We start from the raw sequence: 24332 nt of genomic DNA on the forward strand, positions 1-24332 counted from the left end.
GAGTAAAGAAGTTTAATCAGTACTTCCACTTTTACCAGAGTATTTATTAACACAAGTATCTGTACTTTTACTCAAGTACGCAAAGTGAGTACTTTTGCCATTTCTGCTAAGTACTGTATCAGTCACTCAGTCTTACTAAATTTTACCACTCTTTAAAATGTGGTAAAATTCAGAAAATCAGTGAATACATACTTTATATTTACTCCCCTCTATAACTACTTTACATTATTCTCACATATACTCAAGAAAGCCTCATTGCATTTTTTTTTTTCCATTTCTTTTTTAGATTTGATCGATTTCTCAGCATCATTATACCGTCAGTGGCAGGTATATTCTAAAGGGAGTTTTCCATTAGAGGAAAGACTTTACCTGCTTACACATAAAGCTCTGTAGAACTGTGTCCTTAACTGTAGAATCTTCTTTTGAAAGAACTCATAAAACTTTTAAACTCCTCACACACCATGCAGAATTCCTATTGTTTAAAAACAGGAGCTATCTGCCCAGTATCTGACAAAGTGAGGCATGCCAAAATGAGCTTTTTGATCCTTCTATTGAGAAGCTCCTTTGATTTTTACAGGTATTTAGTCATTTCACCATTCATTTTGGCAGACATTGACCTATAATGCAAGCTTTCCATGCAGTTTAAAAATGTACATTGTAGAAAACTAATTTGGATTTGTGGCAAAATGTTAGCTATACCAGCTAGAAGGTTTTCAATTTTACAAAGAACACATGCAGACAATTATTTATTAAAATTCCTTAGTGACCATGAAGATACCTCTCAACTACAAATAGATGGAGAAAGTTGGAGGAGAAGGCTGGGCTACAATCCAAATGTGCAAAATAGCTGGAAGAACATACAAACGACTTTCTAAGAAGGTTCAGCTGTGTTCAACGTACAACCTTTTTTAAATATCAGACTTGAACAGTATTAAATAGAATATTTAAATACATTTTCGGAGATTTAGTTGGCAATGTTGCAATCAATATTTGTATTTATTTTTTTTATCTGTGTAATTATTTCAGATTGCATGTCTCATGAGGCTTAACTGGTTCTGAATATATGGAAACCTGAATGTCTGTAAAGAATAAGGCTGCCGTTAGCAAAATTGAGGCAAACACACAGCAAGCTTTTACCCTTTCAAAGTATGAGAAATGCCATCTATTAAAGCTTATCTCTAGATAAAGTGACAAAACAGTCACTCGACATTCAGTGTATTGGTGCATGACATTCAGCCTGGGTAGGTGATCTTTTTCAGACTTAGTCTCTGAGTGACAATCATTACAGAGTGATGCTGATAGACTCTTTAGTACTGCACTTGTCTTCAGCTCTGATTAGTGAGGTTTCCCACGTTCCAACTGTAAAGGTAATGAATTGCCCCCTGGTGTGGAAGTGAGTGATCCCATTTCACAATGAAATGGGAGCTAAATTCGAAATTAACCTTAGCAAATACATTACCTCAAAGATACATTAAATTGTATAATTCTGCTATGGAGAAGGATACTATGTGGTGACTTCCCACACTTTTAAATCCTCCAACTTCTTCCTTAAATTTGCAGAACTGCAGAGTTTTGCTAAACGCCTCCTTTGTATTAAATTATTGTATTAAGTGCTTTTAACGCACATAACCAGGCAAATAACTGTTATATTCCAGAGACGTTTAAACCAATGTCAAGAGGTTTGGTTGATTTAACATATCTGCCTGATCTGGATTTGAGTGTTGTGACTGAACATTTCTGTCTGACTTCAGGTAAACTACAAGTAAAATCAAAAGAATGGCTTTATCTTTTTTATTTGAAGTAATATTTCACAGAAAGCGAAACCTCCCATAGTTTGGGTACGGAAAAATGCTCAGTTAACAAATGATGGTGGATTGCAAATGCAGTTTGCAATCCATTCTGATCATTGAATCACACATGACCTATTTATGCTTTAAAGCTCTTTGCAGGACTTTGACAATATAGAAATGTTCCCACAGCAAAAAGGGGGATCATGTTCTGATGTACATGTGATCCTCAATATCAAATAACTTAAGAGCTGTGTCATTTTTGAGTGCATTTTGTTTTACAGGTTTGTCCAGAAACAAAGAACAGAAGACACCTTCAGTGTCTTTCTTATATACTACTGTTATTTGCTTTGAAAATGGAGCCATGTTATTTAGCTTTCAAAGTGCATAAAAGTGCATTTATGATCAAAGCAAAAATGTTTACCACCTATGGGTGTTGTTCTGAATAAATCAAAGAGGAACAAGACATTTTATGTTTGATTTGAAGGCTTTTCTCATTGTCTTAACCAGGAGATTGCAAGATTATATGGAAACCATGTTGTAAATGTGTCAACTTAATGTTATGAATAGAGAGGTAGTAGTGAAGTGCAACACGGGCAAAGAAAGAGTATGATCATAATGCTTCCTATGGTCAATTCTTTTTATTTTGAAAGGTCAACAGTCACTCACTGTGTAATAATGGTTGCTGAATAGGAAGATGATAATATGGCATAGGGTAGATTATTGTTAATGTGACTACAATGAATAGTCAAGTTTATCTGTGATTGTTTAGCCTACCATATCTAATTGTATGAGCTGCTGAATTTTAGGTTTTCATTAACAAATGTTTTACTCTGTTTGTCATGAATCTGTATTTTATATAAGGTTCAGTTTTTTTAAATAATGTCACAAAAGCAACCTTTTTTATAGTTCTCATTTTTTGGGGGATATATTTGTATATTATATAAAAACCGAGCCTCAGACAATGGGTCTAACATGAGTTAAACAGCAGTGCAAATCTAAGTCAAGTCTAAAACCTTTGTTTCAGCTACTTAATTTTGACTTGTGTCTAAATGTGAGACTGCGCTCTCATTCTTTGACAAAAAAAAATATGTAGGAGCTAAAAAACAAAACAAATGTACAGTTCTAATTCAGAATGTCATTTATGTTAAAGCTAAGGTCTTACATCAAGCAGGAAATTTAAATATCTAAAAAATCTTGTTCATAATGCTACAAAAATAAAGCAGGTGTGCAAGCCATCTGTAGTGATATGGATGCTTTACCCCAGAGAACACCAAGAATTTGCCAGAAGGATTTTTGTTTTTTTGATCTCATCCAGTTTGAGGTGGAAAATATTTTATCTACGATAGATAGATAGATAGATAGATAGATAGATAGATAGATAGATAGATAGATAGATAGATAGATAGATAGATAGATAGATAGATAGATAGATAGATAGATAGATAGATAGATAGATAGATAGATAGATAGATAGATAGATAGATAGATAGATAGATAGATAGATAGATAGATAGATAGATCTTAAAAGACTTGATACCTTTGACTGTATCTTTCAACTTTATATTCTCGAAAGGATCCATCTCTGTGAGCGAAATAGAGACTACTGAGATGAACCTAAGGCTAATTACATGTATAACAAGACTATGTTCTGTAGATTGCTTTGCAGAAATAAGTTACATCTCAGGCTCAAACCTTTGAAAACATGAGGTCCATAAATTTTGAATGAAGTATTTTACATAAACCACATTTCATCCCTATAAAGTCATGGCATAAAAGCACTTTTTTTTTCTCAAGCTGTTTCAAGCTATATAGAATTAGGCACCTCAGGCTTTTGTCACAGCAGAAATGTTGACTCTTACCTTGACAGGTAGGTTTGGCTCTGTCCCATTCTGGTCTCTTGCTGTTGCCCATGACACATGTGAGTGTAGAGTGGCCCTGAAGGAGGTAGCCAGCCTCACAATGAAATGTCACCATGGATCCCAGCTTGTAGTCTGTACCCATTCTAGTGCCGTTCATTACATTCCCCGGATCAAAACAGGCCTCCCGTAGTTTTGCTGTCAATCAAAATAACAAAGCTTTTACAAAAAAGACCGCTATGAAACACAAGTTAGCTCCCAGCTTTCCATAGATCAAAATAAATGGAGAACATTGCAGAGAAAGCAAGACATGCCATAATAATTAAAGATCCATATATAAAGTATGCATTTGATAAATAAGTAAAATCAAAAGATACATTCAAGGTGAAGTAACACAGCTATGTAAATTTCTAATTTTGAATTTGTTCATTTATAATTCATCCCAGGAAAAACTCCTGCTCCAACACATAGAGCTACTCAGTAAGGATACATGCAGAACCCCACTTTGGACAAGCAATTACATTACCTTTGTATTCCATATGAAAGCCAGTGTAGCTCACAGTGCCATCGCTTCGAAATGCCAAGTACATGAAATTGGAAGTGCTTTCAATCTTCTCTGGAAGTTTACTGTCTTGGAAACTGCCAATCAGGTGAGCAGTGCTATCAGGCCCATCATATATGTACAGGAAGTCATAGTTGGGTTCAATGCTAAAGCTGCAAAAAAGCATGGAAGAAAAAAAAAATTAGGAGTTCGAAATTATTATTTTGCTAATTTATAGACAAAGAATGTTGATTGATAGTTCTAGAATACTTTGTGTTTTAAATGAGCATTGTTGTGCATAAAGTGAGTCAGGCAAACAAATCTCTTTGAGTTTTGTTCTCTTTGTTGACACAAAGAAAAAAAAAGAGAGATTCTAATCCAGGAGGTGAGAGGAGATTAAATTGTTGTGACACTGCAGTGGCACAAAATCTTCCCAGACGGCGATGGCAATGCGGTGTGAAAAGATCGTTTCATATTGTAGCGCTGTATATCAAATCACAGGCCGCACCAAGAGGGAGAAGAGCATTTGTTTTCAAAATAATGAGCATGGTTTATGACAAAAATGTAAATAGCTTGGAGATAATTGCATTTGAGTTAGATCAAGGCAGCTCCAATTTAAAATCATATCTTCATCCTTTCATTTGGCATTCCCAAGAGAGAGCCAGCAGGATCGTGGTAACTTTATTAAGGTTTCATTTTGAAAGGAAAAGTTGAAGAAAAGAAACCTGGAGCCCTCTTTCTACTTGGCTGCAATACCAAGGATAGTGTAGAGAGAGAAACCCCTTCCTGCTTTTGCACCTCTTCTTCAAACAAAAATATGGGTAAGGAAAGAAGTATGATTATGACAACATGCTTGGTTTGCAATTAATAATGAGAAAATTGTGATCTGGGATTTGTTCAGCACTAGAAATGAGCAGCACTCATATTGCAATTCTTCCACAAAGTTTTCCCTCAGAAATCCTGGTTCACCATATTAGAGCAAAGTGGAGGGTATCCCAGCTGTCTACTGAGAAAATTAAGTATTCCATTAACTCCAAACACACCTGGTCTTAAAAGCGATCCTCTGCATAGAACACATTTCAAACTTTGCTTGGTTATGTTATAGCCGGTTCCACAGCAGAAAGCAGGCATTTCCAAGGCACATACTGATCTGCTGTGCACCCAAGGCGAACTGGGCTCATTATGACAGGCAGGTTACAAACAGAACAGGTTTGGAAAAAGCTTCATTTTGCGAGCAGGTAAACCATGTCCTCAAAAGAAAAAATATAGTTTTTCATAATATTCTTCCTCCCAACTCACACAGAAAGCTTAAACCTCTACATTGTTTTCATATTTGTATTCCATATTCACCAATGGATTAAATTGGCAGAGAGGCAAACAAACCCCAAACAATTATTTTCTGAATAACAACAATGAACACTACATGACATATTCATATTCTTTGTTAAAATTTTGACATCCTCGATTTACCTTATAAAAGCCAGAGAAATGACATAGTCGGAGTGAACTGCAATTAGCCAGTCACAGTCTTTGCTGTGTGGGTACGGGTGTGGGTAGTTAGGGGACAGGATGAACCCAGAGGACCCCGTCACATTCCCTCCACATGGAGCTGGAGCGGTACAAGAAAAAAAAGAAGAAAGAATTAAATAAATTTCATGAGTAAAATAAGTCTTTATATGTTCCTGTTCTTCTGCAAAGTTTAAGACAGACAAAAAGGAGAACAGCATGTCATTCAGTGGAAATGACAAGAGCTTTATAACCTGGTCTGACCTCTTTGCAGTGAAATATCACGGGATTTAAAGAATACTCTGCTTGACCTCTGTGATAAGGCAATAGGCAACCTAGCTACTAAATAATGAACACATCTTCACATGTCCATTACAAGTCTCTAAAATAAACGTATATATTTTTATCAGATGCATGCACTCTAATCTATCTATGTGAAACATTGGTGAATGAGCAATGCCAGTTACAGATTCCTATAATGATTAGCTTTATATTGAGCCTCACTTAAAATATTGTTCAAATATCAAATTCATTTTTTTGTGAAAAATGATTAATTTGGGGTAAAAACTTCTGCCTTTTTTTTTTAAATAGGAGAATGCATATTTATCTAATTAGATGCATAAAAATGTTTAATTTCCACACTGAAGACATTAAGTGTAAAGTGGTTTACACCAATTAATCGTAAAGTTTTGAATAATTAAAAAAGTACTTTGATTTTAAACATTAACTGTCTTTGTGTTCGTGTGGATAATAGTTACAAATCCTAGTATTCAAGTAGTTTAATTCATTAGCCGACAGCTAACACTAACAGTATATAGATGAAAATGTCTGGCAAATAAATCACCTTTTTAAAAAAAGAAAAGCCCGACATACTGAGTCTATGTCAAAAACTTTTTTGGGGGACTTATGTATGACCTAAATTTAATTGTGATGCTTAAATCTTTTTTCTTTAAATTCTGCACTGAAAAGAATACAAAAAGAAACACTGGTCATATTGTCATTCATGATACATACAGATCTGCATTTGTTAAAATAAAAGCTTATGCTTTGTGTTTTAACTATATATAATATAATTTCATATTCATTAACAAACGTGTTTTTACAGTATCAGCTTGAAATTACTCTAGAAAAAGCATACAGTTTATGGAGTTATTTTTGTGTCTTTATTAAATAAATTAAATAAAAGAAATAAAAGTATTTTTTAAAGTAAAATGAATATATACATATCATCACAAATTTTCAAATGTTCACACTGATAGCAAAACATTATGTAATTTAGACTGAAGAAAAAGTTTTGAGAAAATATTTTGTCAAACAATAAATACAAGATAAATTGACATTTTGGAAATTATTTTGTAAGGAAAAAAACTCTCTTGAATTTATATTATTAGCCCCAAAATATATATTTTTTCCCAATAAGAGTGAAAAGATTTTCTCTGAAAAATAAATTTCTGTCCCAAAGCACTTTTCTTTTCTCTCTCAGTCTTTGCTCTCATTTCAGGATATTTCACTTGATGTGAAAAGTATGTCATGGGCAGGCCTGTCATGGGCAGGATTAAACTCTTTTCAGTAATGTCGCTCCGTACAAAAAAAAAAGAAATACATTTTTCCCTTTAATAGTCTCCGCTTATCTAATGGCCAGATGTTTCTAATTATTCATTGTACATATAGGTTTTAAATATGGTACTTTAAAGGTATAGAGGAAGATCTTTTCCAGGTGGATCATCTAAATAAGTGGTCCTTCTAATTGTCAATCATTCTAGTGATATGTTTACGTAAGACCGTCCTACGTTATCTTTTTTTTTCAGTGCATGCACACTTTTAGGCATATATCTGGGGTGAGCTACAGTTTCACACAGTCTTTGAAGCTCAATTTTCTCACCGCAGTTCTTTGAAAATGGCCGATGGTAGTAGGAGAAAGAGGGTTGTAGGAGAAAAAGTGTCTACAAAATGTATAAAAAGAAAAGAAAGTCCTCAGAAGAGGCAGATACATCCCAGAATGCTTTGTGCAGAGAGATCTCCTCTCAAAGCACTATGAAATTTGCTATCTCAGCGACCCACTGTCGCCATAGGCTTTCGCTACCCAACAGTGGCGACTAATAACAAAGATGGCGAAGGCGCCGCGAGGAGGAGGAGGAGTTACGTGACCAACTGAGCAAAAAGGAGTGATCATCTGTCCGAACGGTCAGTTAACTGAGTTCGCTATAAAGTCCACTATATAGTCCCCTCTTTATGTGGACACGGTTAGCTTGTTTGGGCTATGAGAACAGCACATTTTAAACAGGGCGTGCACGAGAAGAAATAGGCTCATGGATGCTTTTGCATGTGCATTTTTTTTTTAAGTGGAGAGGACAGATCTTTTGAAACAACCTCCAGTCCAATACCTTTAACAAAACGAATTTGTGTAAAGTTAAATGTTTGCAAATTAAAAAGCTCTAATAATAGGTAAATTTTTTTCGATTCAGTGAATTTTAGCACTAAATATAAAAAAAAAATAAAATTAAAAGACTGTCTGGGTTGAGCTTCTTTAACATAGAAATAACACTATCTTTAAATGTGAAAATTTAATCACTTTGATTGTTTTTTTTGTAATGACTTTTCAAGAACAGAATACTCTAAAATCCTTTCCCGACAACAGAATACTGTCTCTGGATAAGCTACAAGCAACTTTTACTCCCTTAAACTACTTGGTGTAATTATTTCTAATTGCGTTGTTAAGTCATTAGCAGTTAAGCTCTAATAAGTCAGTGTGATAGGAGACTTTAGCCCTCAGTATTCAACAAGCAACTGAAGTGGATTTGTCCACATAAGAGCTGGCAACAGCTCAAACACATCTAAAGAGTCTTGTTTAACCTTCATGTATTTTGAAGACACCGGTGAGAGAGGACTGCAGCCAGTTTCACTCACTCTAACTCACCCCCTTCTTCTCAGCATTTCTCATTTATTCTGATCCCCTACCTTCCTCCTTCAATCCATAGCCCCCTCTCTATCGTCTCCACACACACATCCTTCTCTCTCCAAGTCACACTATCTCCCCTCTTCCTCACCGATGCAGCTTGGAGGGCTGGGTTGCCAGTAGTATCTATTTTCCACTTGGATGCAGGTGATTCTGCTCTCTCCCTGCAATTCATATCCCGGATCACAAGAGAAGGTCACAGAGTCGCCAGGCTCTCGCCCCTCTCCATTGCGACTGCCATTCATGGGAATACCTGGATCTCTGCAGGCTGTTGCAAGTGAACCTTAAGGGCAAGCAAACAAACAGATACACACGTGTGATTTGGACAAATATAGTGGCATATGCATATGAGGATCAAGTGTCCGGGAAATCAGGGAAGAACACGTGCATGCAGACTTATATCTCATGTTAGACAGCTGTTAAGCTGAAAATGTAGCCAATGCTGAGCAAATTACTGACTGATATCAGTCAGACCACAGCTGTGCAGCAGCTCAGGGGCTTCAAGGGTGGCCTAGTGAAAAAAGGAAGAAAAAAAAACGAATTCTCATATATATTACATCTTCAAAGACTCTTTTAGCAATATCACTTCAATTCGTTAGTTTAAAACAGTTTCCTTCTTTAGATAGGAAAACGTTAATTTAATTAAAAATGAAATTATTTTCGCGATATATACAAAAAAAAATTAATTGTGGTTTTGACCTAAATTATAAATAGATTTTGATAGTCTAAGGGGTCTCCTGTGAATTTCAATTTGATATATAGTTAAGGTCTAAACACACATATCTCAGGACAGCCAAAAAACAGACAGATCCCAAATGTCCCTGAATTTTACGACATGTAAGGTGTTGCAGCTCTTTGTTTAAATATTTTGAAATTAAAACAAAAATGTATGAACTCTTCATTTCAGTTCCAATGTGTGTTAAGAATTTACAGAGTGTAAGGCAAAGTATTGTTAGTGAATGAAGATTACTTTTACACATCTCTCACATCAGATTTTTTAGGGTCACTTTTGGTGTAAAAATGTTTGACTGATATCTAAACTTTGGCTGAAAACCAGAAGTATGATTCAGTACAAGGGGCAAAAAATCTAATATTATTTACATGTGTTTATTCCACAAGGTGCAAGATAATTGTTTAGTGAAAGAGTGGATAACAAGGCTACTGTATGGATATCAACATCAAAAACTGCTTATCATCTTTTGTTTTTGCTGCAAAATATCTGGAAAATGATTTTTTTTTAGTAAATGCTCTCTGACCCATGTGTCATCTTTTTTTACTTATATAATTAATGGCATTCGGGCTGAAAGAATACACTGAATGGTAGGATAACATTGAATGTTGCTCTTAAATATTTTATCAGTTTCTTAAAGAGAAATAGAAATGATCAAAACTTGGTGGCATTGGATCAAAACTTTACAAAAGGCAGAATTCTAAGGTAATCAAGGTAAGTCCTGATTGCTTTTTTTTCTTTTTCTACAAAAGAAAACTATGACCTTGAGTAAACATGTGGTGTAACAAACTTAAAAACTCAAGTAGAGTTGGTGAAAGTCAAGAAGCATATATAAATAACTTTTAAAAAATCTACTGTAATGATCAGCAAACTAGGACATCAACATCTGGTGAAAGATACAAACAGCATAAAAGGCAGGACACCATTTTAAAGTTAAGTTACAGACAGTAAAGAAAGAAACATGACAAAAATAACCCATTAAAAGAGTAATAAAAAAACAAAATGCTTTAAACATGGTAAAGTTATAAAAAAAAAAGTCACAACTAAATTCTTTTTGAGTATTTCTGCTAACAGGAAGTCTCAACTATCACTCAAAGATCATTTCCAGTGGGAGTAATGTCAGTGGAATAATTAGATTTGTTTATTACTCATTTTTAAATCTGAAAATAAGAAAGCCCTAGGCAAACAGTGCGTAAGTACAGTGCGTATCAACAAAATCAAATATATTTTGTTCTGCCCTGAATTCAACATAATTGATTTTTACATTAGGCGGCTGTGCCTATATGGTAAAGTGAGAGTATTTTCGACTTATTATCTTGGACGCAGCATACACAGTCTTTCATTTTCCACTTTCTTGCAGGTGCTGGAGCTTTTAGACTAGTCATTAGCAGAACTCATAGAGGGCATTAATATCAGAGCCACGAGTTGCAGACAGTCAGCAATGAAGTGTAAAACACTATGGGCTCTCACTGCTTTTATTTCCACGTATGTTATTGATAAATAAGCGCTTTTTAAAATAAATGCTGACAATGACGAATTATAAGAAACAGTAAGGCTTTTTCACAATCCTAACGCCTGGCATACTTGAAGCTTTATGTTTTTATTTATGAGTTTATGACTTTTGCAACAAGTCTACCTATCAGCAAGCAAACTATAGACAGAATACTTACTTGAGAAGTCAATGGCGAAACCAGACTTGGTGATGTAAAAGTCGGTCTCAAACTGAATGGTAACAATGTTGAGAGTGGAGTGGATTCCCTCAGGCAGCAGTGATCCACTGACCTCCTTCAGAGACATCTCATTCTCAGGAGGTCCATCCCATACTTTCAGGATGTCATGAGATGCCTCTGTGTCGAATGCAAGAAACTGGAGACTGAAAGATGAACATAAAAAAAAAAGTAAATTTATAAAGTTTCCATTTCTATAAAGAGCTAACATCTAAAAACAAGGAGGAAAAACTTGCCTGAAAAACAGAACTCAGTAAGACCAAACTAATAGGAGCAGGCAAATTTACTTTGAATTAGTAACTCTATGCTTTTGGGCAGTTCACATACACTTTAGAATAGTTGATTTGTTTTTGACAAGGTTAAGAAATATGGTAGAGCTCATAGTGATTTACGATTCCATCAAGAAATGGCCAAGAGCAGCTCCTCTGACAAGGAGTGTCATTGTGTGGGATTTTATGAAAGCCGAGTATGTGCACTTCACCCTGTAAGCCAAAATCAGATGTATTATCAAGAAACAAGGCATTTCACTCTTAAGAAAAGGAAAGCAGGGTGCAGCAGTGGTGTAGGGGTGCGCAATCCATGTAGCGACGCATTGTTCCTGGACATGACTGTCACAGCCTGGGGACCTTTACCACATGTTTTCACCCTACTATACTTCCATTTTCTGTCAGCCTACTATCAAAAATTAATGAAAATAGTGGCCACTAGTTCCTAAAATATTATCTCTTAAAATTAAGAAAAGGCTATCATATCCCAGGAATGTGTCTCTTGGTTGCATCTAAGTCCCGCCTCATCGTTGTTTATAGTCTCAGGGGGAAAAAATTATGATGAAATCTAACTTTGAACAAAAGTTCTTCAGGTTTTTAAAGTAAATGGCAATTACTTCCATCCATCCATCCATCCATCCATCCATCCATCCATCCATCCATCCATCCATCCATCCATCCATCCATCCATCCATCCATCCATCCATCTTCTCCCGATTAGTCCTTGTCACGGTTGCAGTGGGGCCAGGTGAGGCAGTCTATAGGCGAGAGGCGGGGTACACCCTAGACCAGGAATGCCCAAAGTCGGTCCTCGAGGGCCGCTGTCCTGCAGGTTTTAGAGGTTTCTCTGCTTTAGCACAGCTGATTCTGATGATTGCAGTTCAGCAAAGGCCTGTTAATCAGCTATCAATGTAAATAAGCTGTGCTGAAGCAAGGAAACCTCTAAAACCTGCAGGACAGCGGCCCTCGAGGACCGACTTTGGGCATGCCTGCCCTAGACAGATCAACAGTCTGTCACAGGGCAACAGACACTCACCAAGAAACACAACCATGCACACACACTCACATCTAAGGACAATTTAGACAAGCCAACTACCCTAAAGCCTGGTTTATGCTCAGAAAGCCTGGTTTATACCACGCTTCAAAATTGGGCATAAATCAAACATATCTGCATTATACATGCGACCAGCTAACTGCGACACACTGCTGCAGGAGTATACACAACCCTTAACAGTCATATTTTTGGACTGTGGGGGACGTCGGAGCACCCAGAGAGAACCCACGCTTGCAAAGTGAGAACATGCAACTGAACCTTCTTGCTGCAAGGCAGCAGTTTAAACGGACTGCACCACCGTGCAGCCCAGGCTATTTCTTAAACTTTTTTTTATTTTTCTGACATTCCAGAGCCAAAACACGAACACGATGGTAGAGCACTAAATTTATGTAAAAAAGAGTGGTTTTTGATTTATTCCAAAATTTTTCAGTCAACATTACAAATAAACTACTGTCCTCGAGGCTTTAAATGACAGTTTTGGAAGATTTGAAATCAAATTCGGCCTGCTTTGTTATATTGCCTTATGGTTCTGTTATGTTGTGACAGCAGCCCCTTGAGTCACAATATACAATGGTCGCAGAAAAGAGGATAAACCCAATTTACATAACGCTGTTGTTCATTATGCATGTCGTCCAATAAGCTGAGTGTTTAAAGAAAATACATCGATAATGTTAAAAAAAGAAGCCTACTGTGTTTCCTAAAGAAGGACAAAGAAGAATGCATTACTCAAAAGCAAAGTTGAAGAATGCTTCGGACACTTGGCAAAGGAGATACAATAGAAGATATTAGAAGCTATCGCCAGGACAACAATCAGAGGCATTAACACTTGCAGGACTTTGAGTTTCAGGTTCTCCTGAGGTCAATTTCAGAACTTTAAAAAACAAAACTAATTTAATAACTCACATTGAAATTAATTAGATCGGTGTATGGCTTCATCTTGTTAATATAATATATAAAAAATAATGTAAATTGTTTAGTTTTGTGTTTTTTGATTAACACATATTTTCTCATGTTTCAACCATAGGTTTAGCTTAAAACATCAATCACCAGCCCCCAAGCTGAGCTAGAAAAACATAGCGCCCGTTGTATTGAGCAACTGATTGCTGCAGTCTGCTTCACTGGATTTCTTTGCAATGCAAAATGCTTTCTATTACCCTCTCTAAAACGGTCCTTAAAAAGTGACAAGTAATTCAGTTTTTACTTTTTTTTTTTTTTTTTTACTTTTTTTCCAGTTAAATTTGGCGTTGCCATGTTTTGCATCTCAAACATGCTTTTTTGTTCAATGCACAAATGTACAACAAATATTTTAGTGTAATGCTGTGAGTTATCTTTAAACAGAAAAATGTTTCTGTGAATTTACATCCCAGTACAATGAATTGACATGCTGTCTCGATGGGAAAAAAATTGCAGGAAGGAGGTATTCCAGCAGGGCATGCAAAGTTATTCAAATTAACAGCTTTTATTATTACCCAGCTGGCTTTCCAGGTGATTCTAAAGAAACTTTGAAGACTGTTTTGTCATTAATAACCTTTGCAATGCCATCTTCTACAATTCCTTTTTTTGATTTCTACAAGTTCGACTTCACTGGAAAGCTTAGATTCTCCTATTTCCGGATCTTTAAACAACATTAAATGACTCTGGGGAGACTTGTTGCTGGGTTTTTACATGGCCTGCCACATATGGCAAACAATGTATGAATTTGTAGGATGGATTTGCCATTAAACTGTAAGCAATATATGTTTCTGAAATCTTCAGATTTTTAATCATGACAAAATCACCTAAGCGCTATTCCCAGAAAATATGAAAAAAAAAATCACAAAAATTTGGATTCATGGTGTTAAAAGTAAAGCCTATATTACAGCTTTGCAAAATAATTCATACTCTTTGAACTGACTTTCTATCGTATTTTAAATAATAAGCTATTTGGATGGTTTAGAAATTGTCTGATAGATCAACACAAAGAGGTCTGGAGTTAACATTCTGTACTAAGCTGGTCTTGAGAGATACCTCTAATGGTAGAGTGATAGCCCAAACAACAATACTAAGCTTTTCATTTGGCATCTCTCTAGCAGCTTTGCACATATAAACAGAAAAGAGCTAAAGCTCTGGAATAATATGGAATAACTGGAAGAAGCTGGATGGATGGATGGATGGATGGATGGATGGATGGATGGATGGACTGACGGACGGAAGGATGGATTCAAAACAAGGCATGTGCAAATCAAATTTCAAAGGGCAGCCCCCCCTGTAGGTTTAGATATTTCCTTGCTCTAACACTCCTTATTCAGATAGTTGCCTCCTCAGCATGTCACTTAGCTTTGCAGATGCCTGTTAATGAGCAATCCATCTTCTCATCAATGCTGGCCAATTCTCTGTCCCATATTGAAAAAAGTTAATTGCCATAACATTATGATACCACAACAACCTTAGACCATGAGGATGTTGTATTTAGTCTGCCGTAAAATAGGAGTTTTTGTTTTTCCAAACATAACATTTTTATCCAAAAAAATAATATATGATGTTATCGGACAGTAACCCCTATTCCAATTATCTGTTAAGCTAACCTATGGTTTAAATTTTGCAACTCTTTTAGAAAGGGCAGATTTCTGGACTGTATGGCTGATATTCACCAAATGAATACACTCTTATCTGAGCTGTACTCTTTATCTCAGTGGCTTATTTATAGTTACTGTTAGTATCTTTGTAAGGTTCTCTGATTAATTATCCACTTACCTAGTCAGATAGATCTAGCCAGTTCATATAAATATAATTCAGTTAAGGACCCATTGACTTTTATCGATGGTCATGTTTTGGTAGATTTCCTATAGTGTCTTTTTTTTTTTTACATGATGGATTGCAAAGGATTCCTTAGGATGTTAAAACCCGTGGATACTTTTTGTAAACTAGCTTCAAAATGCACTTCTTCACAAACCTGTTCACAAACCTCTAGGGCAACATCTGCAATTGCACTGAAGGTAAATTACACACAGCAGAGATTTATTTACTAAGGGGCATTTAGGGACTATTGGTTCCAATAGATTGTATTTATTTATTTAATAGATTGTAAGATAACAAAATTCCAATGCATATGTCTATAATATAAATGAATAAAAAATGTGTATTATAAAACATGTATATTATTCATCTGATGTTAGAATTATGAGGTACTTTGTATTGGTCCATCAAGTGACATTTGCATAAGGAAAGTGGTAAGCGGTATAAATATCACCATAATGCAATACACATTATATATCGATGGTTGCATGCATCTCAGATAGAGGTTACCTGACAATGTTACCAGTGTTGACTTCGATTGTCCAGGTGCATCTTAGGTTATTGTCATATGGAAAGGGATACCCTGGAGACAGGATCCGACCTGTAGCCTCATCCTTAAAACTACCCCCACACTCCGCTGTAAGCGAAAACAATATATATATATCAAACTATACCACATGTTCACAACCTGTTAAAATGCATAACTTGTAATTAAGACACAATTTGCAGGTAAAATGTGGAAAAGCAAAAAACTAGAAACCTCTTTTTTATTTTCACTGCAGGACAAGGTGGAAATTAAAATTCTGACCGAAAATCATAATAAATTTATGTTTTCATCACAGACTACTTATGAAGGCTTCATTTACAGGTATAAAAATGTGAGAGAAAAAAATCACATTATTAGGCTTTAAATTCTCATGAGATTACTGCTAAAATGTCAATGACTAAATTATTATCTAACACTCAAATCTCCATTTTGTTGTGTCCTACCTGATTATCCTGTTGTCATCTACCTTACCAAATTAAGACCACTTAATTAACGGCAACTGTTATGGTGAAAAGCTATAATCAGTACCAAAAAACAGGGGCAATTCTACAAGTACCTGAGCAAGGATGCGACTTTGGAAAAATGAAAGAAAAATAATTTTTAAATTGAACACACACAAAAACATTACTAATTATTGACCATTTAGTGATCCGCCCCTTTAAACAGAAAGTCAATTAACTCATTTTGAGGGGTTGTTGTTGTTTTCTTTTAGCAGACAAAGAATGTGCCTCATTTAAAACAGAATACTGTCAGTGGCCTTTAAATATGGGAATAGGATTTGCTACTAATTTTTTACCCTAATCTATTACTGGTAGACACTAAGAAACAGATTCAGCTTCTCAACACCTTCTAGACTCAAGCTGTGCAGAGGTAATAGCTTTCCCATTTCTGTATTTTTGTCTCAGCATGTTCTGTTATGAACGCACAGTCAGGACTGAGTTTCATGTACAGGTATCAATACGGTATGCATATTTTTTATTCAGGTCTCAACTTCAAGAGAGATGTTGAATAACAGACTGTTGATTAAAACACATTACACGGCACACAAATGAAGCAGAGTGAAAGCTCAATAGCCATTTTAGTTCTCCACTGTAGAGTTTGTAATGATTGTATACATCCAGTTCTGAATCAGGAACCAACAGAAGGATCAATGATTAACGATGAAATGTTACAGCTGTTTATATTCTCTTATAAGAAGCCAAGCAGTGTGTGTTAATTCAGCACAGAGCAATTAGGGGAAACCATGTGGGGATAAATCTTCTAGATTAATACCTGACTGAGCAATGAGAGCTTGTGCTGAATGATAAAATAAGACACAGTAGAGGGAAATAAGAGTGTAGACTATGGGACACCAAATGGCAAGGGCAATACATGCTTAAAAAATGTTTATATTCAGTTATTTAAACAAACTGTTTTGTCTTACTGTCAAATATCCATTACATTTTCTGACTCTACTTAAATGAATTGTCTTGTGTCTTTTCTCAGTAGTTGCATAGAATCTTTGCAGCGGTTTTGGCCTGAATGGAGAACTGGTGCAGCTGAGTCAAGTTTGTGGCCTGCCCTTTTTCAGAACCACCTTTAAGCTCTGCTTCCAACTTTTTTAAAAAGACTGAGATTAAGGCTTTGTTATGGCCTCTCATAAACATTGACATTGATGTCCTTTAGCCTCCTTGTAATAAATTTGACATTTTCTGCCCAGGCTTTAAACACTTGGTTGTTGTCCTAAGATCTAGCATCAACAATTATATGTAAAGTTCTCAAATATTCTAATATATCTTATAATATTGCCATCTATTCTGTAAAGTGAAGCAGTCACTCCTTTCGTAAAACAACGTCAAAAATGATCCAACCACTCCTGACAGTTAGAGCCAGAATGGTATCTCAAGTTTGAGAGCCTCCTCTGCTTTTATTGCATTTGTCATTATAAACAGACACAGCATGTCGCTAAAACGTAACGCATTATATCTTAGTTTTCCCCATTGTGTATTTGCTTTTCTTCTTTTGGTTATTTTATTTTTTTTTACTGTATTTGAAATAACATCTTTCTCTCAGAGAGTATTTCATTATCGGTTTCATTCTAGGCAAGGACACTCTCTAATCATCCTTCCATCATTTTTAAAATGCCTTTTGCTTTTCTTCTAGTGTTGATCCACAGATTTTGATCAAACACCCTTTAATGTCAAGGACACAAAATCTCTCTTCTTCAAAAGCATGATGGCTGAACTGTATGTGGTGTTTATGCTTGATATCCTAGTCTAAACACATGAACACATGAACTCCAGGAATCTAAAAACGTACAGTCATTGAGAAGAAACTAAACTTATGAACAGTAAAGGGTCTACTTTTAATTAACTCAATCGTTGCCAATTATCAGACGCTTATTATAAAATTTGATATCTGGGCTCTTCCAAATAGTATGATGACATGGTGGTCTTAGGAGTATGTAAACTTCCATACTTTATAAAAGTAATATGTAATAAGAATAAGCTCTAAAAAGGACTTCCAAAAAAGTAAAAAAAAAACAATCCACTGGACTTTGTTTCCAAGTTTGAAAAGTTTATGATTTCCATCCAGGAAGCTTTTTCAATTCAAAATGTCAGAAATAGCGTTGAGTTCTTTATACAGTAGCCCAAAAAGGCCTTGCTTTTGCTTAGAAAGTATGCAAATTGAAAAGCACGAACAGGTCCATCCCTTTGGAATGGGGTTAGTTTGGCTTCTTTGTTAGCATGCAATACCCCACATTTGTCTATGTCTCTGAAAGGGAAGTCGCTAAAGGGGATTGTTGGCCCGGCTGAATAGGCAAGGTCTTCTGTTACCGTGTAAGGGGGTGGGGGTTGCAATGATTGCTGGAAGGGATCAATTCAATTGCTGCCTTGTAGGTTTTTGAAAGCTGCTATCTAAATCCATCCCCTCTGTTTAGGTTGTTTTTTCTTTCTTAACATAGATGGCTTACTTCATGCCCCTCTCAAACCATTAACATGTTAAGAAAACACCGGATTTTTACTTGCATGGTTCTCCCCATATTTGTCCGGTATTTTTTTTTAGTGTTGTGGCTAACCAGTTTTTTCTGACTCTGTAGAGTTGTTATATGGAGTGCCCCAGGGTTATGTGCTAGAACCTATTCTCTCTCTGTTATAAGTTCTTGCCCTGGTTAATATCTTTCGTGATTTTTCCTAGGTCTATCATCTTTTTGCAGATGATATTCAGCTGTATTGCTCTTTTAAGTCCACTGAGATTCAAAACTAGCATGGCACTAAATATTAGCAGTTCAACTAATAACACTGAGATGCTGGTGATTGCTCCTGGAGATGTTATTCCAGGAATCTATCAGTATTTGGATGACCTGAGCTTGTATGTTTAATCAAGCCTTAAAAGTCTAGGTCCGATTTTGGATAAAGCAATGTGACTTGAGCACCACTCAAACCAGCTCACCAGGAGTTTTTTATTTTTTTTCCAGCTCAGGAATATCTCAAAACTTAAAAGACTTGTTTCTACATCTAGAGTTGATGATTCATGCTTTCGGGTCCTCTTGTTTAGCCTAGTGTAGCAGTCCTTACTTGTCTAAACAATAAAATCGGTATCCCGTCTGAAGATGGTCCAAAATGTGGTGGCCAGGGTGCTGACCCGCACCAACAGAAGGGCCCATATTACCCCATTTTTAAAATCTTGATAGTGACTTTTGAAGCTCTCTATAGTAGGGCGACCTCACACATTAGAGCTCTATTGTTTCTCTATATCCCTTCTTAAAGGCTGAGGTCAATGGATAAGAATCTTAACTGCATACATAAACTTTTACTTACCTACTCTGCTTCCCTGTTTAAAAAAGGTAAAGGCCATGATAAAGAAAAGGAATTACCTATGCATGATGGGAGGTTGTTGTCCCATGCTCGTCTCTCTCCAGTCATGCATTTGAGTGTTGCACTACCATGCAGAGTGTATCCTTGTTCACAGGCAAATGATATGTCACTTCCTGCAAAATGACCGTGGTCACTAATTTTGAAGCCAAACTGAGGCACTCCTGGATCATCACAGTGTGAAAGCTCAAAACCTGCAAACAGAAATGAGGAATAACATTAAAATAACCTGATGAAGATATAATCAAGAAAACAAACTGCATATCAGGGCTTCAAAAAGACAAAGAAATATAATGTATAAAGTAAAATTGCACCATATTTTTCCACTGATGCGTCTTTTAAAGAGGTATTGATTCGGCTTTGAGAGCTAATTTCCATTTAAACAAAGTTGTGCTCTTGCGGCCCTTTTCTATGATTTAGCAGAAAAAGGATTCCTTTTGCACGCAGACAACAATTAGCCATTTCTAATTAATCGCTTAATTGTCTGTGAACATTTAAGACAACTGAGAAACAACCCATCCACACTTTAGAATCACAGACGACAATAAATAACAGCCATCAACAAGAGAGTGATGCAGTAACTCTTTAGCACAGTGTTGTCTGAACATGACCATGGCCTTTATTTGGGCTCTTCTGTCCCAGGTACAAACCATCAGTGTTCCGCTATGCAGCAACAGTAGCTGCACATAAATGTTGCAGGATTGATTTATAGTCTCTTCTCAGAGCGAGGTCTGTAGCCATGCCAGGTGTTATAGTGCTGTGGTATTGCAAGTGTCATGCCCAGTATAAATCCCCAGCAGTTAATGCTCACATTTAGAAAATTACCACAGGCCTTTGGGTAAAAAAGTCATGAAAACATGATCAGATTTCATGTTCAGACAAGATTTAGGCAGGCCATATTCCATCGTCTCCTTGCCCTGATGGTGATTCAAACATCAGTCAGCTCTATTCGAGTTAAAAAGAGTCATTTATCCTCAATGGAAAGGCCAAGAGAAGACAGCACTCTATTCTGGATAAAAGATACAAGCTTACATTATGCTTTATACCTTGTGCACAATCCTGAAAAAGAAATTACAAAGAAATCCCATTACCTGTCTGTGTCTCTGGTAACCATTAATTTTCTCACTCAAAAGGAAGTCTGTAACTAAGACATTTTCTCTTTACTGATTGCAGATAGAATTATATACAGATGAATGTTAATTTTTTTCCTGCAAATCAGCACAAAGTTCCGATTAATGGACTTTTGTTAATCATCTTTTTTAGATCTTGAAATGGTTTTAATGCTTGGTATAATAATCATAATCAATCAATCAATAATCATCATAATACCAAAAACGGAATTGACCTGAAAGATGAAATGTAAGGATTTTGTGCTGCTCAAATGTCAAAACACAACCTCTTGTTAAAAATGTATGTTGATTTTTGTCAGAACTTCTAGAAAGGCAGTAAAAATGTTAATTGCAGGTGAAACACAAAAACACTTTAAATTGGACAAAAGAAAACAACAACCTCGAGCCTCATCAGAAAATACTCTTTGCAATGCAATGGATTAGTAAATCTTATCATCAACACCAAGTCAGCGATCTCACCAAGGGCAAAACTTGACTCTGTGTCCATCTATCACTGGCATAAATATTCCATTACAGACATGCACTCATGCATGGAACACAGTTCAAATATTGTTTGAAATAAACCTTTAATGCCAAACACTCATTCACAAACATATGGACATGAGGAGAGTGATTTCAATCAGTTCCAGTAATAATTCACCTGTTATAACAAGCTACATTTAGGCAGACATGGACACTAATTGCAGTAGTAGAGTGCAAAGGTAAAGGAAGCAAAGGGAATTCACACAGAGTGAGAAAGAGGAATAGAATGGTTGGAGAGAAAATTGCTCATTCTCTTGCTGGAGAGGGGCAGAAACACCACGCTGTGCTTAATGAATACCATGACAGTGAAAGACATGCAAAGGCAGAGGGTCAATTAAAACCTTCTTTTAAACTCTGCTACTTGAAATGCCAGGCTTCTAAAATGAGGCTAAATTCACTCATTTGGATAAGGATTTTGGCCCCCCCTCAACCAGGGAAAAGAAATGTGACTTACTTTGGTATATGAGGCGGAACCCCGCTGCTGTCGACTCATGGTCTGAGTTGAATTCAAGCCACAAGTAGTTAGATGTGCTGGTGAGGGAAAGGCCTTGCATCAGTGTGCCTGTGTACGTCCCAAGGAGAGGAGCTGTCCCATCCTTACCATCGTACAGCTGATCAAATACATAAAGGTAAGAAAGATTATAAATCTAATACAGAGAATTTAAAACATCAGTCCACATTTTAATTCTAATTCAATTTTCAGAATTAGATTTATTTGTTTGCTTAAATTTTGGAGTGCATTCTTATTCAAAACACAAACAAATATCTTAAATGATCAAATATGTTCTGGATTCTTAGAAAAAAAAGATTCCAACCACTTATAGCAGAAAAAAATTATGGATCTTTGCCCCACGTAGCCAATAGAAAAACATCCATTGACCTACTTTATTAGCTTGATGATTGTTAAATGAAATGAGTCAGTTTGCATTTGTTGCAAGTCATGTAGAGAATGCAACAATGGAAGATACTCAGGTCAGATCACATTTTAATAAGTAATTAATTCACTTGCACTGCATGAAAAGTGGGATTTTCGTCAATATGCGGCACTGTAGATTGTCGTGGAAGTTCAGGTTAGCGGCAGTTTACGGCAATTTGCAGGCTTCGCCGAAAACTCCCGTAAATTGTCAGAAATTGACGTGGACTTTCTTAGACAGTGTTCCCCCCATGCCTCCCCCCCATGGAATTCTAGGGGAGGCTTTAACATGTAAATGAAAATGCTGTGAGCTATACAAATGCAAATCAGGGTTACATGGGGAGTTTTACCCCAAGTGACATTTTTCTAAAAGGTAAGAAAATCTCTGATACAAAGAGATCAGGCTCAGTATAGCCTCTTACATTTTAGCTTGAATTGATTTATTTAATTAAAGTATAGAGACCAAAACTGATCTTTAGCTGACAGAGCAATACATTTAGAGCAGTAATTATTTTTTTAAAAATTTGCATTTAAGAGAAAAAATAAAATGTTGTCTGTCAATATGCTCAATTCACAATTACTTAAGTGGAAAAGTTTCAAGAAATGAGTCTGAGATGATTCACTTTATAACATGGCGCATTATACTGTTGAAAGTAGCCATCAGAAGATCGGTACACTGTGGTCATAAGGTCCGGCCAGGTCAAGATCCGCAATTGCAATCGCAACAAACAGGAAAAAGAACATCGACAAATTCCGGTTCGTCAAATTAAAATATAGCAGCAACAGATCGGTGACTAGAAGTTATAGCACAATTCTTATATATATAAAAAAAAAAAAACTAACACCGTTTATTTAAATGATTGGATCCAAACTATTGGTTATTCACCAACGAGGAAGCAGATTTCTCATCTCCATCAAAATATTTATTTTATACCGAGGGACTTAAACTTTAATCAAATCCATTCAAAAGAAACTTCTTATTACAGGAATGAAAAGAGATGCTGAGTTTGGGAGTAGAGAACAAGTTCATTCAAAAAAAGCAGTTTTGAATTATCCTTATCCCTGTTACAAAAATATATATATATATTTGGGCAGAAACTGAACATATGCTGGATGATGGTGGGATTTTTTTAATATGTCATATTAAATTAAGCGCTCACAGGGTTCATACAGGAATGAGTGACTTTAATTTAATTCTATTTTATTGCTATTAGAAATTATTTTAATGCCAACCAACAAGAACCATGTACACAAGTTATTAGTGTACATGAAATATGAAGGAGCTGTAAGCACAGTTCCATGACTCCTGTATGTATGTAAACACACACACACACACACACACACACATATATACGCATATATATATCCTCTAGCTTTTTCTCCGCCTGGAGATTCCTTTCCGAACATACGGCTTTATGATCAGTTCTGACGAAATTGTTTTTATAAGCATTTTTTATTAAAGAATTATAAATACTTCGATAAACATATTTAAATAATTTTAGCGCCATGATTTTAAGGCCTTGAAAAAAAAAAAATTAATGAATTGTAATTATTTTTAATGATCCGCAGAAACCCTGATTCATCTCGCGCATGCTCTCTACGATCTCCAAGAAACTCAGAGCGGAGCGGTCTGGAGCCAGGATGTATGCTTTGCTTTGTGCAGGCGGTCTGGAGCAGAGTATGTGGGATTTCGGGGTAAAACTCCTCTTGGACGTGATGGCGACTCTTCAGTCGAACAAGACGAACTCAAAGAAGAGATGCTAGCGGTAAATATATGTTCGATTACTGCCTGCTAAGCTAAAAGCAGCCTAGCCTAAAGCTACGGCTAATAGCAACCTAGCCTAAAGCTACGGCAAATAGCAGCTTAGCCTAAAGCTACGGCTAATAGCAGCCTAGCCTAAAGCTACGGCTAATAACAGCCTAGCCTAAAGCTACGGCTAATAGTAGCCTTGCAAGAGCAAGCTTTATTAAAGTGTATTTTTTGTGATTCACAGGAAGCAGTACACCATCTTCACAACTCGGAGACTAATTGCAGGCGCTATGAACCGGAGCAAGGGTAAGATTTAAAGAATATGCTTTCATTCTGCGGTAAAAGGAAATGGATACGGATAGATACCGATCATAGCTGTACATTTTGTTTTCACAGAATACTGTCGCCTCACAAT

At 36.1% G+C, this 24332-nt stretch overlaps 1 protein-coding gene across 3 annotated transcripts in view; it reads right to left on the bottom strand.

Annotated features, from left to right (window-relative positions):
- LOC119777104 (CUB and sushi domain-containing protein 3-like) overlaps nucleotides 1-24332 on the bottom strand; it is a 319759-nt gene that overhangs the window by 166841 nt on the left and 128586 nt on the right. For all 3 annotated transcript variants that reach the window (XM_038275900.1, XM_038275898.1, XM_038275899.1), the window contains exons 23-30: nucleotides 21709-21865; nucleotides 19605-19796; nucleotides 15712-15838; nucleotides 11050-11252; nucleotides 8741-8932; nucleotides 5658-5796; nucleotides 4173-4360; nucleotides 3650-3844 (exon numbers count right to left, since the gene is read on the bottom strand). In XM_038275900.1, coding sequence (XP_038131828.1) covers nucleotides 3650-3844; nucleotides 4173-4360; nucleotides 5658-5796; nucleotides 8741-8932; nucleotides 11050-11252; nucleotides 15712-15838; nucleotides 19605-19796; nucleotides 21709-21865 — 1393 coding nt within the window. The remainder of the gene's footprint in view (nucleotides 1-3649; nucleotides 3845-4172; nucleotides 4361-5657; nucleotides 5797-8740; nucleotides 8933-11049; nucleotides 11253-15711; nucleotides 15839-19604; nucleotides 19797-21708; nucleotides 21866-24332) is intronic.

Source organism: Cyprinodon tularosa, unplaced genomic scaffold, assembly GCF_016077235.1.
Source record: "Cyprinodon tularosa strain WSP-4 unplaced genomic scaffold, ASM1607723v1 ctg98, whole genome shotgun sequence".
Taxonomy (NCBI): Eukaryota; Metazoa; Chordata; class Actinopteri; order Cyprinodontiformes; family Cyprinodontidae; genus Cyprinodon; species Cyprinodon tularosa.